General features: G+C 41.3%; 1 protein-coding gene across 8 annotated transcripts in view; it reads right to left on the bottom strand.

Annotated features, from left to right (window-relative positions):
• The window catches only part of LOC115090007 (protein-L-isoaspartate(D-aspartate) O-methyltransferase-like), a 71,856-nt gene continuing 55,253 nt past the window's right edge, over positions 1-16,603 (bottom strand). For 7 of the 8 annotated variants that reach the window (XM_029598551.1, XM_029598548.1, XM_029598546.1 and 4 more), the window contains 3 exons: positions 13,899-14,065; positions 1,209-1,318; positions 1-816 (listed from right to left, as the gene is read on the bottom strand). In XM_029598551.1, coding sequence (XP_029454411.1) covers positions 1,231-1,318; positions 13,899-14,065 — 255 coding nt within the window. In that variant the 3' untranslated portion in view covers positions 1-816; positions 1,209-1,230. The remainder of the gene's footprint in view (positions 817-1,208; positions 1,319-13,898; positions 14,066-16,603) is intronic. The other variant, XM_029598545.1, reaches the window with a different exon arrangement.

The following is a 16,603-nucleotide window of genomic DNA, read 5'->3' as shown; positions in this document are numbered from 1 at the left end:
CTAGTTTTAATTATTGGGTTTTATTTGATGTGTCTGTTTTGAAATATTTTATTGGGTGTTTGGAACATTTTTATATGAGTTTATAACTATTTGATGTTATTTTGTTAGCTGTTTTGAATTATTCTTCTTATTGGTATGATTGCTGCTTTGGTCCTCTCACTGTGCCATGGGGTACACTTGCCATTCATTCCCCCCCCCTCAGAGTTCCAAGGGGACCCCCTCCCCTCCTTCCAATGAGCATGTTATGTGGCCCTGTTTAAAAAAAAGTGTGCCCACCCCTGCAGTAGTGGCATAGTTGCTGCAGAGCTATGTGATCTTTTATCCAATCATGACATTTCATTTGTAAGTGCCCTTTAAAATTGAATAATCTTCAAATTTAAACCAGTCAGAATGAATTTGTTTATAGTTTTATGCAGGAGGTTTGCTACTAAATTAGTCTAAGTGAAGAACACAATATGAAATATTTATCCCTCAAAGTTGGGTTTTGTGTGCTCCATATTTGCACATACAAGGATTCTGTGATCTGCTTTTCTTGGCAACATTTTGTAGGTAACGGTCTCAGGGTAGAGCACGCTATCATGGTCCAATACTAGTACAGCTGAGCTGGGTGATGCCAGAGTCACAAGAGATCCTAATGGGAAGTTGCTCTTTCAGAAACAGCTCTGGCTTAAGTTGGTCAAGTGCACCCTCGTTTGTCCACTCCTCATGGAACCTGTTCCTCAGGTTTATAAGAAACGATTCAATTTAAAAAGCAATGAGAAAACCTTTAAACGTGTCTTCGGATTCTTTATAGTAGTGGTACATCAGAATTCATCACTAAAATAAAAGTAAGAAATCTGTGTTATTGCCCTTTTTTCATTAAACATTATTTGGAATCAGTAATGATCATGCCAATTAGAGCTGAAGTGACCCATTTGCCCTTTTGCTGTGCATAACACTGCTACTGATTCACCTTTCATACAGTGCTTTGCTTGACATTGCTTACAGAATTTGGGAGACCCTGGTTTGATTTCTCCAGTCATAACTCACTGTGCGTCCTAAAGCAAATTAACTTAACCTACCTGTGCTTCCATTTAATTTATAAACACTTAGGGGCAGGGACATTGAAAACATGTGAAGAATGTTGTACAGCACTATGAACACAGGTGGCATGAGATCAGTACCTCTCATCTTTTTGTATGGCAGAGTCAGTGCAACACAAACTTTACCTCAGGGACATTGCTAGGCACTTCAAAGATCCGGGGCATGGGCCCATAGGTCCTTTTCTCCCCCCACTCCTGGGGATGGCAACTTTTCCACAGACTGGACACTTGCAGACCTGGAGGGCAGGGATGCAGAGGTTAAGCTAATATTGGCCTGGAAGATGTCTGGCGGGCCATAGTTCTCCAGAGACAGCAGTAAGTAATAAAAAGGACAATTTTTCTTCTTTGCTGGAGTCAATTAATGGTCAGGTATCATGTATTTAGACTGTTTCTCAGGACCATGGTAAGAGAATTAAAATTTTTGATTTACATAATCTCCCTAGTCAACAGTTTAGAGCTCATCTATTTTTCTGTCATACATGGAAGTATGGAACTATTTGAGAACAGGTGGAGATTATTGAATCTTCAATTGCTCAATTTTCCTCATCATCTCTGATTGGTCCTAAGGAACTTATTGTTAAATACATGAAAGACATTCTGTGTATTTCTGAGGATCATTTGCCTTCTTTAACAAAAGTATATTATGTTCCCCAAGGGAGAAAAGTTGGTATTGGTAATACTTCTGATTTACCACAAACCCCTTTTGGTGTTTCTAATTTGACCAATTTTTTTTACGCAAACTGAGTATGAAATACATGAGCAGGCTACCTTGTTAATTTCTTGTTCTTCAGAATTAGATAAAAATCTGATTTTGCCATTATTTTTCTGCATTAAGGAAGCCCATTTCAAGGGTCAAAAAATTTGGATTTTCCCGGCTGCTTCCAGACAGACTTAAAACAGGAGAAAGACTTTTCTCCATTTAAGAGACATTGTCATTAGTTTGGAGGGGGTAGTTCTCCCCCAGTTTATCCTTCTAAATGCTTGGTTAAACTGATTGATAACAGGTATTCCTTCTTTGAATCTAACCAAATGAAAACTCTGTTAGATAGTATGAGCTTTGAACCCAGCCTCAACCCCAGAGTGTTTATAATTGCTGTGCTGCTGAAAAATTGTTTCAGCCTTTTCCTGTCATTTTTCTTTTCTTTTTGAGAGATTGTTCCACAGGTTCCTTCACCCTCAATTTGTGGTTGTGTTAGTGACTGAAGCGTATTTTTTATTCTGTTATATTCCTTATGTTTTTTGTATTACTAAATACTGTAAATGGCTATTACTGTCAAGCTGATATTGCTTGTATAATTTCTGAAACTATATAAAGAGTTTAAATAAAAAAAAACTGAACCAAAAACCACAAGCCAGACTCTGTCTGCAGTGCAGCAATGAAAAAGCAAAAACATCAAATAATCAAGAAACATAAAACATCATAATAGTAAAACCATATCATAAAAAGAATAAATATATTAAAATAGGTGATGAAAAGAATACCCAATAATTAATTTTTTAAATTGTTTTTATTGATGTTTGGGAATAGAGTATAAATCAAATAAATAAATATTTCAAAACAGAAGACACATGAAACACTCAATAATAAACTAATAAGGACAAAACCCCCCCCTGCTCTCCATACCTGGGAACTTTTGATTTACATTCACCCAGAGATGGTCATGGATTAATTTGGGGGTAGGGTGGGGGGACACAACTTTCTCCTCTCTCACATACCCATAGTCTCCAATACACACACACGTCCTTACTCACATATATACTCTCTCTCTCCCCATAACATACAAACAATAAAGGCCTCCTCAGACCTTTGCAGCTTCTCTCTCACATATACACAGTCTTACATGCTATTTTCTCATATGCTTTTTTCATACATACATACCCATCTCACATATATATGCTCTCTCATACGCACAACACACACACAAATACTTGCTCTATCTCCCTCCGGAACATACTAATAACTGCAGCTTCCTCTTTGGGACTCTGCAGCATCTCACACACACACACACACACACACACACACACACACACACACACTTTTACAGTCTATTTACACACCCCCAAACACACACTTTCTCTCTCTCCAAAAGCCATACAGGGTTCAGATAGAATCAGCCACCTTTCTTCAATAGTGTGGCCCCACTGATGCAACAGCTTCCGTGCCTCACAGTTCACAGACACAACACCCTCTTTTGGCCGCATAGCCCTACAAGATGAAAGAGTTTCTTTGGCTGTGCGGCCAGGCTGACAGAGGCCTCCTCTCTTCAGCTGGGCAGATTCAGCTGACAGTAGCCTTCTCTTTTCAGCCCAGCAGACAGCGTGTACTGTATTCGGGCCTGCTGCAGTCTCAGGAACAGTCCAAAACCACCACAAGACTTGACTAGTTGTTGCGACTGGTCTTCGACGGCTTCTCCCCGCCTACCTCTCACTACTTGCGGCTTCTCCCGCTCACCTCGGACTACTGGCTGCCGCGGCGTCTGTTTGCCGTCCTTGCCAGCGTCCCCGGACCGGCTTTGGTGCTGCCTCCCGCCATGCTCCTTCAAGGTACCTTAGGGCGCACGCCGCCCTCATCTTTATTTCCACATTGGCGTGAACCTCAGGGGCGTCCCCCCTGATATGACGTCACACTGCCCGGATATTTAAGCTTACAATATTTGCAAGCTCATCGAGTTATCAACGGTATCTCTACGGATGGGATTTGCTCTCCGTACCGAAGCTGCTCTGCCACTCCAGCGCTATCTGGAACTCTTACACCCTTCGGGGTTACTAACGGGGTACCCGCTCCTCGGGGGCCTCTTCTGCTTCTTTCAGGTGCTATCAGGAAACTGGTACTCGCTCCTCGAGGGCCCATGTTCCCTGAGTCAATGCCTGCATTTTCAAACCCTTCTACTTGGAAGACTTCACTAACAGTTTCCATCTGAGAGTACAACTACCATCTATTCCATAGTACTGCTTCACTGGAACCAGGTACTCGCTCCTCGAGGGCCTGCCCTCTGTTCCGGTGCCAGACCTCTCGTCTAGTGGAATCTCTGTTACTGCTATTTGAGTACATTACTACCGAGTCTCTCTACTCTCCCTGTCTCGGAGCTTCTCCTAATTCTACCTGGGACTCTGTATGCTTCTTATCATGTACTCATAACTCTCAGTCTCTTTCCACTACAGTACAGTCTAGCAGAGGATTCGCTGTTCCAGCGTTCTGTTGGAGACCTGCCCAGCCGGGCTCAACATCTACTACTCACTACTGCCACCTCTGGTGGTTTCCAAGACTGTTTAATAAAAGATTCAAATCTGTGCTTGTTTGTCCAGAGTCTAGCCTGACACTGTGGTTCCTCACGGGACTGCCCCCCGTGGGCGTGGTCAGCTGCCACAGTGTCCAAGGATCCACCCAAACATCAATAACCATAACACTAGTCCAGTTCTGGTGCAAGTATTATAATTAATAAAATATAAATTATATCATATACATTACATATAATAAGATAACAATAACAAAGCATAAAGTAACACTATAAGAGAAAAAAGAAAAAACATGCAATAACTATTTTGCTACATTTAGCCCACATTATAATGGATAGCGGAGCAGGAATAAGGCAACTTCTACAAATTATTTTGAATAAATCATATTATGTTGAGCTAAACTATTTTATCTGCCATAACAATACATGCATCAATTAGTTTTCTTAACATTCACACCAGTTCCCGTAGTCTTAGCTATAAGGAAACGATCCAAGTGGAGTGGATCAATTAAAACACATTTGTTGTTACAATGTGCAATCAGGCACTTATACGGAAATTTTAAATAGAAACTTGTCCCCAAGTCAAGCGCTCTCACAGGCCGATGCAACATGGACGCACTAAAACTATGCGTCCAAACTGGGCGCTCGCTTTCCTAGTACACGTCCATCCACCTCTCCGGGTGCGCGATGCAGCAGGCAAATGAGCCTCTGTATTAAAAAAAGAAGCACTAGGGGAAACTGTGCATCCCTAGCACCTCCCTGGCATCGGGCACACAGGAAAAGCGGCTGAGAGCAGGTTAGGAAAACAAATGCTCAATTTTACGAGAGTCCGTTTTCCTAACCTGTGCACAGCCACAGGTTAGGAAAATGGACACTCGTTAATTAAGCATCCATTTTCCTAACCTGACTACTGGCAAGACATTTGTTGTTTTTAATTTTTTTTTTTAACCTTACTCCTTTTTTCGGTTCCTCTGACTTAATATCATCACAATATTAAGTGGAGAAACTACAGAAAAGCAGTATTTTCTGCTTTTCTGTTAAATTTAGGGGCTCCTCAAGAGTAAAAAATGTACGCATTGGGTACACATTTTTTCTCATCAACATGAATTTGCATGTGATGAGCGCTATTAGCTACACGTTGGTTAGGACGCGCATTTTGGATGCACTAATCTCTTTATTGCACAAGGGGTTATGGAAGCTCATCCAAAATGTGAGTCCAATACCTTGTTAACCTGTATGCTAGGCTCAACACACAATATTGCACCGGCCTGTTTGTTTATAGGCAAGAAATTGTTTTCTACGGACCTGAATAGCCTGTGAAATATCGAGGAAAATCTGTATCATCTGACCACAGAAAAGGAAATCTTTATGAGGTCCATAATAAATTAGGTGGCTAGAATTTAGCAGGATAAGTTAGGGACAGTCCAGGGGCATAACTGGGAGGAGTTGGGTTAGCCAGTTAACTCCAATATTCAGATTTAGCTGGATGACTTAGCTGGCTAAGTCTGGTCAAGTCAAAGAGTAGTCCTACAGTTAGCTGGCTTAAGTTAGCCGGCTAACTAATTAAGATAACCTGCTATATTCAATAGTGTGGCTGTACTGTTGAATATGTGTTGCGTCCGTTAGTTGCAGACGGCTGAGACCGCTCTGCCTCACCTCTTTTTTGCCTCTCTGCCTCCATGGGTAAGATGGCTGCCTCCAGTGCCGAATGCCGACACCCTCGGTGTCTCCAACTCAGTATGGGCGTCCCCATCCGCCATGCTCCTCCCCATGGCCTCCTAGGGCGCGTGTGCGCACGCTGCCTATGCTTATCTACACGTCATGGCGGGAACCTCGGGGACATCCCCCCGCATGACATCAATACCTCCGGGTATTTAAGCCTCCGCACTGCTCTTAACGAACGAGTTAGCAAGGACTTTGGTTTAGCTACTCTGACCGCTTCTAAGCTGCACGCTTAGATTCCTCGCTACCCTCCGGGGTATCACGCTCCTGAAGAAGCTCTGGGCATCCGCTCCTCGGGGGCCTCTCACTTCCAACTACCCTTCGGGGTTTCTACTACTAATTAGACAACCGCTTCTCGGGGGTCTTCCTTCTCTTTTCAGGATCATCTATGCTTCCAGGTACTCACTCCTCAAGGGCCTGTCCAGCTCAGAGTATCCTGCACCGCGGACCTCGGGGCCCGCCTTCACCATCTACCAGGAGGTTTCCTGCACTACTCTTCAGTGAGTACCTCTATGATCCAGCTCTCCATTTCCACCCACCAGATTCGGCTTATCCTGCTCTGCGGAACACTACCAACCTTATACATCTGGGTGAGACTCAGTCATCTGAGGATGTCTGAACATATTGGCACCTTGCTGGACTTCAGTGCCATATCTTCCTGCACCATTACCATCTATCTACAGCAGTACAATAAAGCTTTCCATCTCCAGTGTCTGCTCTGAGTCTAGCCTATCGCTGTGGTTCCCCATAGGGCCCCTCCCCGTGGGAGGAGTCATCACCACTGCGACTAAGAGTCCACACTATGCCTCAAACCCAACAATATGCCTGCAGAGTTAGCCAGATAAGTTTATCTGGCTAACTTTGTTATATGGACTGTGCCTGAATATAGATCTCTATTTTGAAAATATTTATAGAGAGAAGGAAATTAATAGAGTTGCTCTAGTTGGGATATCATCTAAAGAGAGTCTTCTAAAAAAGTAGAAACCCTTGGTCTCCCTAACACATCCATTTCCACTTCCCTAGCTGTAAGCACTTTCCTCTTTGGTAGATAATAAATCTTAGAAAGAACTGGTATTTTGTCTTCATCAAAAGATAATACTTCACATAGATATTTTTTTATACGATTCAACACGTGATAACAACCTAGAGATAAGAAAATTTAGAAGACGAAGATTATGAATAACAATTATCTTTTATAAAAGAACACAATGTTTGACTAGATATCACATGGAGTTCAACTCAGAAACAAATTCAGGAAACATCTAGCTTTCTACAAACAACTGATCCTTAATACTAAAAAAGAATACTATTCCAATAAAATAGAAAAGTTTGCCAATAACCCAAGAACTTTATTCTCCATAGTAACAAATCTCACAAATGACAAACAAGAATCACCTCAAAGTCTTCCTGAATCAAAATGCAATGAATTAGCTAAATTTTTTAGTGACAAAATATTGAACCTAAGAAACAAACTCCCAAAAAACAACAAACAAGCAATTGTAATGCAAAAAGATGTTAACATATGGTCCTCATTTATAGAAATATCAGAACAAGAAGTTGCATCAATGATAAAAAATATAAACCCTGCTCCACATAAAATCGATACAATACCAACAACTGAGATAAAAAAGATTACCAATGTAGTAGCCCCAACACTAACTAATATCATAAACCTATCCCTAACTGAAGGATTAATGCCAGATACACTAAAAGGGGCAATCATTAAACCAATCAAAAAGAAAAACATCCTCATTAACTACCACCCAGTCTCAAACCTCCCATTATTAGCAAAATTAATAGAAAAAACAGTACAGAAACAGCTAGCTGAACACCTAGATGATAACAACATACTGTACCCGTCACAACACGGCTTCCGAAAACACTACAGCACTGAGACATTACTTCTCTCACTAACAGACAACATACTAAGAGGTTTTGATAACAGTAAACATTCCATCCTTATAATGCTAGACTTATCTGCAGCCTTTGATACAGTAAACCACAGAATACTACTAAAAAGACTTGAAGAAAATGGATTATGTGACAAAACAATAAACTGGTTCAGATCCTACCTAAGCAGGTTCTTTCAAGTCCAGATAAAAAAACTCATTATCAGAAAAATTTAAACTTGAAACAGGAGTACCTCAGGGTTCAGCGCTGTCTGCTACCCTCTTTAACATATATATGCTACCCTTATGTCATCTGCTGGCAGGCCTAGGGATAATACTTTACATTTACGCAGACGACATTCAATTAATTCTACCAATAGACGACACAATTGAAAAAACATTAAGTCTAGCTAACATGTACCTAGACATAATTAAACAACTACTAAACCAAATGGAACTGGTTATCAACATTGACAAAACTGAATTCCTTCACCTTGAGAGAAAACATACTGAAATCATTCAAACAATGATTACCCTAAGAAATAACCAAAAAATTGAGCTAGCCGAAAAAGTAAGGAATCTGGGAGTAATAATGGACCCAGAAATCAACCAGAAGCAACACATATCTATAAAAGTAAGAGAAGGCTACGCAAAACTTATGGTCCTCAGAAGATTGAAACCATTACTCACACCAGCCCACTTCAGAACAGTATTGCAAACACTTATCTTTTCCAGCACTGACTACTGCAATGCACTCTTACTAGGACTCCCAAACACATCGATAAGACCACTCCAGATACTTCAAAATACTGCAGCCAGAATACTGACGGGAAAAAAGAGGAGGGACCATATAACCGAAACTCTAGCAGACTTACATTGGTTACCCATCGAATACAGGATAAAATACAAGGCCTTATGTACCATACACAAACTAATATATGATAAAGAAGCAGACTGGCTAAACACAGCCTTACGAGTACACGTTCCACAAAGAAACCTCTGCTCAGCAAAATTAACCCAAGTGAGAGAAAGGGCTTTATCATTGGCTGGGCCCATACTATGGAACACGATGCCCCCTGAACTCAGATTATAGAATAATCTCAAAACTTAAGAAAAATTTAAAAACATGGCTCTTTAAAAAAGCCTTCACTAAAGAGTGTGGAGGGCAGAGATTGAAAGTACAGAGTAATACAGATGAGAATGAATTTACTCAATCCTACATTTAAGAAGTAATATCTCAAAGAGATAGTAACTCAATAATATACCTGGACTTGACCAACATTACTCAAATAATAATTTTATTTATGAAATTGTAACCGAACTTTATTGGCATCCTGTTAGAATGTATGATATCCTAGATTTACTAACTTTAGTCTATGTGCCTATTTGTAAACCGTTGCGATGGTATATAACTTAGCGACGGTATAGAAAAGTTTTTAAATAAATAAAATAAATAATCTTTCGGTCCCACAGAACTTCCTCTCCTGTTCCTCCATCTTAGCCCTCACTTGAGAGGAAAAAACATGCATCTGGGATACTGAGCAAGATAGATTTTTATCCATTTTAGCAACTAAACGCCAAACATCCAACAGAATCATATTTGCAGGCTCTTTAAGCACATCAGTAGATCACACATCAAAGTTATGATGGAGGGAAAGGGGATCCTCACTGATTCTTCCATCTGGATTTCTAAGTCCAATGGGATTACCTCCAGCTGGGCTTCTGGGCAAGAGACAGTGGCTGCTGTAGATGAGTTGAACCCAAAGCTGGATTCAAGGTGATACCAGAAGGACCGATGCCTTCAATAAATGAGACAGCTTCAGGCTGTAGAGGAGGAAAATTTTTCCCAGGACTTAATGAGATTCCTGAAATGGAAACTCATTATGTAAGTCTCTACTGGACAACTTAATCACTCCGAAGAACATGGCTGTCTATGGGACCTCAAATCGCTGCAAGAGTTGAAGATACCGAGGGAGCCAGCGAAGATGACCATAATTTAGTCTTCCTCTTTCTTCCCATTTTGGGACTTTGGCACACGGCTTTGGCTGCGTGCCGCAAGGCCCTTCATTTTATAGAGCTGCAGTGTGATGACATCAGGCTAGCCCGTGGGGGGGGGGGGGGGGGGGAAGGAGGAAGGGAATCAACAATGCTCTCTCAGTCCATCGCCAGCACATACAACACACCTGGCCGGTAAGCTCCTCTCCTCCTCACACTTCCTCATTCCACCTCTGTGCGAGTATTTATTTACATTGCTTCACAATTATATAAACCCAAATAGTAGCTCACCTTGCGTCAGGCACAAATGTCAGGTAAACATACTCCTTACGGATATACCCTGAGGTCCTACCAGCTCCCTGGGGCCCTCTCAAGCTTTTTAAGCTTGGGTTCTTATGGTAGGGTGAAGGGAACTTCCCTTAACCCAAAATCCCTTGCAGCATTCTGCCTTAAGGAGAATTGGGTTAAAAACTTAAACCGGGCTCCTTAACACAGAATGCAGGAGTTGTCAGTACACTTTATTATATACCCTCCCCTTCAGCTTAGCCTTGTCAGTCGAGCCTCCAGATGTACTGGGAGCACACCCCGGCTCTGTTTCAAGAGCCTCCCCCCTCCAGCTGTATTGTCTCCAACTATCAAGAATTGTCTCCATAAGGTTCCAAAATGGGGATAATTTTGACCCAGGAGTACTGGGTATGGAAGCTCAGAGAAGACAGCCACATCTAACATGGCTTGCCCTGCAGCGGTTGTCAAGAAGACGTGGAAAGTTGAAAACTTCTGTTCATCCCTATGTATACATGTTAATATCTCCATTTTCTTATAATTAATGGTCCTTGACACAGTAAGTCCTGGCGAACGAGCATTTTGCTATAGTCGAAATCTATCAAGGCCTGGGTAGAGACTCTTTCCAGTTCCACCTGGATTATAAAGTCCTTAAGTCATGCACATGGGACACCCACAAAATTGCAGCTTTGGAGTTTTGACAACTTGTGATCCCAAGTGTGTTCCCGGTTGTCATTAACATTCTGGGTCTCTGTCCCCATTCTTTACTCTTTCTCCTGTTCCACTAACTTGCGTTCGCACTCCAGGTCATCAAGCCAAGGACATTCTCTCTTTGCATGACCTTCTGTTTTACAGAAAGAGCACTCCCATAGGGCTGGTCGGGTTTCTGCCCTACCAGGTTCACTTAAATACTCTTCAGTTACTAGCTGCATATATGGACAGTGGTTTTCTTCGTGCCCGTTCTCCACACAAAGAGCACAAAAAGAGAGGGTCTGCAAAGCCCTGTTTCTGGGTTGTTCCTGTCTCTCTGGATCCCCCTTTTTTTCAGATTGCGGGTCATCACTGCTTCAGAGTGCTTTTTTTGTATGTGTACTTCTTCCTCGTGCACTGGCTGAGTCACCAAGCTAACATCCATAGATGCTCTTCGGCCATACCAACAGTCTTTGTCAAGTGTCCTTTCTGTCCACAGTTAAAACATGTGGACAAGACTGGCATCTGAAAGGTGGGTATGTAGTCTATGCCCTTTTCCTCAGAGCTTCATTGCTGAGGGCCTCTATCCTCTGTCCCACACCAGGGAATGGTTAGGGCTGGACAGGCCAGCAGGTGTGTTTGTTTTCTCTGCCCTATGGGAGTTCTCCATTTGGGAACTGGCCCCAAAAGAAAATAAAATGAAGCAAGTAATCCAGGACCTGGCCTGCTTTACCAACACAAATAGACAAATAGCAGCTGCAGGACCAATTAACACAACAAAGCATAGTCTTAACTCAGCTAGCTAAGGCCCTGCAATCAACTTTATCTAGAAAACCGCAGGCACCCTCATCTTCACATAACATGTTTAAGATGAAGGGCAGGAGAGGACCCAGAGGTTTTCTAAAAATGCTTTGACCTGACCACCTGTCTGTTAGCCTGGTCGGAGACCAGCTGGACAACTTAGTGAATTTGCTCACTGGCAGAAGGCAAGCAGCTTTCCAGGCAGCTAGTCCAGATGGGAGGGCTTCCTATTACAGAGAGCAGAGTACTCCCTAGAACATTGCCAGCAACAGTTCTGGCCCTATAGCCCGGGGCCAGTTCCCAAATGGAGAACTCCCATAGGGCAGAGAAAACAAACACACCTGCTGGCCTGTCCAGCCCTAACTTACTACTTGATCCCTTACTCTCCAGGCGGGGATAGCCCCCTTGGCCTGCCATAGTAGAATTTGAAGTACAAAGGCCCCAGGAAAGAAAACTCTGCAAGGAGAATTTTTCTTCTTTTTCTGGGAAGCTGTGGGTTTTTTAACATGTGCTTCCCACTTAAGCAAATAAAATCCCCAAACTGACACCACATGTAGTTTATTCGGGCCTGCTGTGGCCTTGGGAACAGTCCAGCAACACCACGAGACTTGACTAGTCCAGTTCTGATGCAAGTACTTATTTACAGTGTGACACACAGCGGTCTTCTCTTTTCAGCTGCAGGGCCTGGCAGACAGCAGCCTTCTCTTTTTTTGCCATATAGATCCAGGCAATTCAGTAGCTTTCTTTTTTTCTGCTGCACAGGCACAGCAGATGTAGCAGCTTTCTCTTTGGTCTACAGGGAAAAGGGACTTAGCGGAACACAAGACTCCCTCAGCCCATCCCTAATCCTGAGCATAGCAGCGAGGAATAGTTAGGGCTAAATTGGTGCTTAAAAATAAATTAGCACGTGCCCCGTGCTAACGATGCCCCTGCTTTACTTTATGCAAAATGATCCTGCCTAGAGGCCAATATTCCACATAGAAATCAAAAGAAAGTAATCTAAATAATATGGGATTTACCAATTATTGTGCAGATCCCACAGAAACCCCAAATAACTGCACTTTTGATTATCCTTCCTACTGTGCTCAATAGCAGCATGTTGCATTGCTAGGACACAAAACTTTTCCTTCCTATTCTAGCTGGGTCTGCAGTGATGTGAACATACCCTCAGTAGTTACTAAACAGAACTATATTGTTGGAGGGGGGGGGGGTTAGTTTATATTTATTAATTTTTTTCAATATATATTGCAAAGTATATTATTAAAGGAAATAGTTAGAACTTAAAATAAAAAGGAAAATCTGATAAGAAATATATATTTTATCTGCTTAATAAGTCCACAAATACACACCAAAAAAAAAGACTCTCTATCAGATAACTGACAGCCTGCAGAACAAGAGAGTATAACACATGAATCAATATAACTAAACATTTGGCAAGGGAGTGGGAGTAGGAGATCATTGAAGATCTATCTTTCCTCCCCAATCCCCAATCTTCTTAATTTTTCAGAAAAGCCAAAAATTGGTTGGTGTAAAAAAAAAAAAAAAATTATAAGATTTGCCATACTGGGTCAGACCAAAGTTCTAGCAAGCCCAATATCCTATTTCCAGCAGTGGCCAATCCAGGTCACAAATACCCAGTAGGATCCCAAAAAGGTTGATAAATTTCATGCTGCTTATTCCAGGGATAAGCAGTGGATTTCCCCACATCCACCTTAATAATGTATCATCATATTTCACCAGCCATTTGCAAGGGTATTTCAAAATAGATTTCATACCCATCTATTTTGGCGAGAAACTTTTTCCATTTTGTTTGAGTAGCATGGGAGACATCCGGAAAGATATAAATTCTTTGACCCATAGAACGCCTGCCTTTATTCACTAAAAATAAACCTGTCAAAATCCCTCCTCCCTCCTACCCAAGGACTATCATAGAAAGAGGACACATCACCACATCTAGCATGCAGTATTTTAAACAAACAAAACAATGCATATTTCACCACTAGCAGGTTAGGCAGCTCAGTAAGAAAACTGCAAAACAAAAACACCTTATGAGGACTGATCAGAGCATTCCACAGTTACTCAGTATTCATAAACATTCTGGCAAACTATGAAAAATTTGTTTAAATCAACACATTGACCTTTCTCCAGATATAAATCTGGTGGTCGAGGTCAAGAAAGAAGGGAATCATTGATGCACTTACTGTGGCCATTGATGCTTCTTGTCTGTTAGGGGCACAAACTTTACTTTCATCTGCTGTGTCTTCACAATCTGACCATCCATGGTTTTGTCGTACTGCTCTACAAATTGATTCTCTCTTGGCCCCATTGGCAAAATCAGCCTCCCACCTGGTTTTAACTGATCCAGCAACTGCAAAATGGACAGTCAGAAAGACATAAAACCAGAAAGAGAGAAAACATACAACAAAAGTACATCATGCAAAATTTGCAAGAAATGGCCTCTGTCCCTAACTAATTCTTTCCTGCATCCTAAACCGCGATGAACCTGATTTATCATCAACAATTTTCTCTGTGAACAAGCAAGACGAAATGCAGCCACACAAGTGGATGACATTATCAGATGGTACCAGCTCAGATAGGAAAATCTTTTTGTGCATGTGCAGAAGTTCCTGCACAAGTCTGTTTTACTTTTGCTGCAAGATGTATTTTACTCCCTCTCTTAATTGGCCATTTTTGTGCGTTATTGTCCCTAGTGACTTTCTGTATGAGCGTTTTTGTAGTTTTTTGGGGGGGTTCCTGACAAGTTTCCTTAAAAAAAAAAAAAAAGAAGATTTTGAGTTACTCATTTTGGGGAAAACTCCATTCAAGTTCTATAAAATAGGTAATTCCAAGATAGCTACTGCTGATCTTCACAAGATATGCTTGCCATGCATGGGACCTTTGCATGACATAGCAAACTGTGAGGATGTTGCATAGAGCACTAAGGTATATGAAATTACAATTAGAATTCCTAAGGGAAATCAAAGTTTCAACTTTGAAGGGGGTCCAAGAAGAAAAGAAGGCTGAGTCACTCAGGTGCCAAACTATTTATTTATTTAAAACATTTTATATACCGACTTTCACAGACAAAGTCTGACCAAGACGGTTCACAACATCACGTATAAAAGACTAAAAGAAAATAACTAAACAAAAAACTACATAACAAAACAAAACAAAAACAAAATCAATAAAATGTAAATAAAATAAAGTAAGGTAATAGATAGAAAAAAAAATACAATATATAATTATAATCCCTAATTCTTTAACAAAACTATACTAAATTTATAACAAAACAAGAAAAGTCAGAAAAAGATAAGAAACTAAGGAGGCTTCCTCCTTTTCTTCACATTCCCATAGGAATAAGTAGTCATAGACAGGCTGCAAGTCCTCGCAAATTCTTAAAGGATTCAAGATCATCTGAAGCAGAGACTAATCAGCACTATCTTCATTGGTCTCGTCAGTGCCATCTGGCATTGAACCCAAAATCATCAGCACAGGGGTCAGCTCCATCTTTGTCAGCACCCAAGTCAGTGCAAACGTTGGCCCTGAAGTCACCGACATCTTTGGCACAGAAGAAGGAGCCATCGTGGTTGGTGCAGAGTATGAGAAATACAGGGAAATCTGCGCCCAGAGCAGTCATCATCGGTTCTGGTTCCAGAATCCAATACTTCTGTGACTTTCCCACTGCATGAGGATAGCTCTGCATTTGTGCAAAGGATGTGGCATACGTTCATAAGCCACAACACAACATAAATGCCACTGCCATCAAGAAAATGCACCTCAGTTTTGGAAACATTGTCAGCAAAGCTTCACTCTCCTTCTCAAATTGAACACTTTTAAAAGGCCAAGGGGAGTGGAAGAAGCTAAATATTCACAGACTGAATCCTGATCACCACGCAGATAAAGGATTCAGACTCATATGAGTCTTTGTCAGTTAAATCCATCCTGGACTCTCCAGGAATTGCAGAGGATCCTTATCCAGTTGCTGAGAAAAAGAATACTCCCATCAGATGATCACTCTTGTCTGGCATTTATACAGAAGACTGCGGATTCCATCCCCTTTACAATACAAGAGGAAGCTGAACAGAGAGAATTCTCAGGTGTTCTAAAATGTATTAAGGTGCCAAAACAACCTTCAGTGGTTTCAGTGCAGAATGTTTTAAAGGATCTGCAATTGAAGAGCTGGCATTTTCCTCTGTTCCTCCTGTTTGCAGGAGAATTGATATTAAATGCAAGGTTAAGAACTGTCAGTGTCATAGCAAGGTGCAGCTACTTCACAATTCAATCGTAGTGGAATCAGCCCTACAAAAGGCTAAAAAAAAAAAAAATTCAAACATTTTTCTAATGCTCCTGCTGACAAAGAGCGTAGACTATTAGTCAGACACCATGGGAAAGAAGTCTTACCAAGCAGCCATGCTATAGAGTAGGATTTTAGCTCCAGATTACACAATATTTATACAACATCATTCAAAAGTTCAAGGAAGATGCCAACTCACTGTCACCTGACTTACAAGAAATATTTCATTCTCTTGTCTCCGAATATGAAGAATGTTCTAAACATTTCATATAATCTATATATGATAACTGACACTTCTGGCTAAAGGAAAATTAGTTTCTTACCTGATAATTTTCGTTCCTGTAGTACCACGGATCAGTCCAGACTCCTGGGTTTTGCCCCTCCTCTAGCAGATGGAGACAAAGTTTTCAAAACAAAACTCCGCCTTATATAGGGTGGTGCCACCTACAGTCCGGCAGTACTACTCAATGTCAAAGCAGAATGGCTCTCACAAACCACCATAACTATGTACAATAACCCTTCAACAAGAAAAAGAAATAATCGGTTCACTTAACCCTCCTAGGAACGGAACCTGTGGAACCACTTGAGGAAGGTCAATCCAATTTCTGCAGA

This window comes from Rhinatrema bivittatum, chromosome 4 (genome assembly GCF_901001135.1).
Source record: "Rhinatrema bivittatum chromosome 4, aRhiBiv1.1, whole genome shotgun sequence".
In the NCBI taxonomy this organism is placed as follows: domain Eukaryota; kingdom Metazoa; phylum Chordata; class Amphibia; order Gymnophiona; family Rhinatrematidae; genus Rhinatrema; species Rhinatrema bivittatum.
Note: the sequence above shows the minus strand (reverse complement) of the source record. Positions and strands in the feature narration are given on the sequence as shown.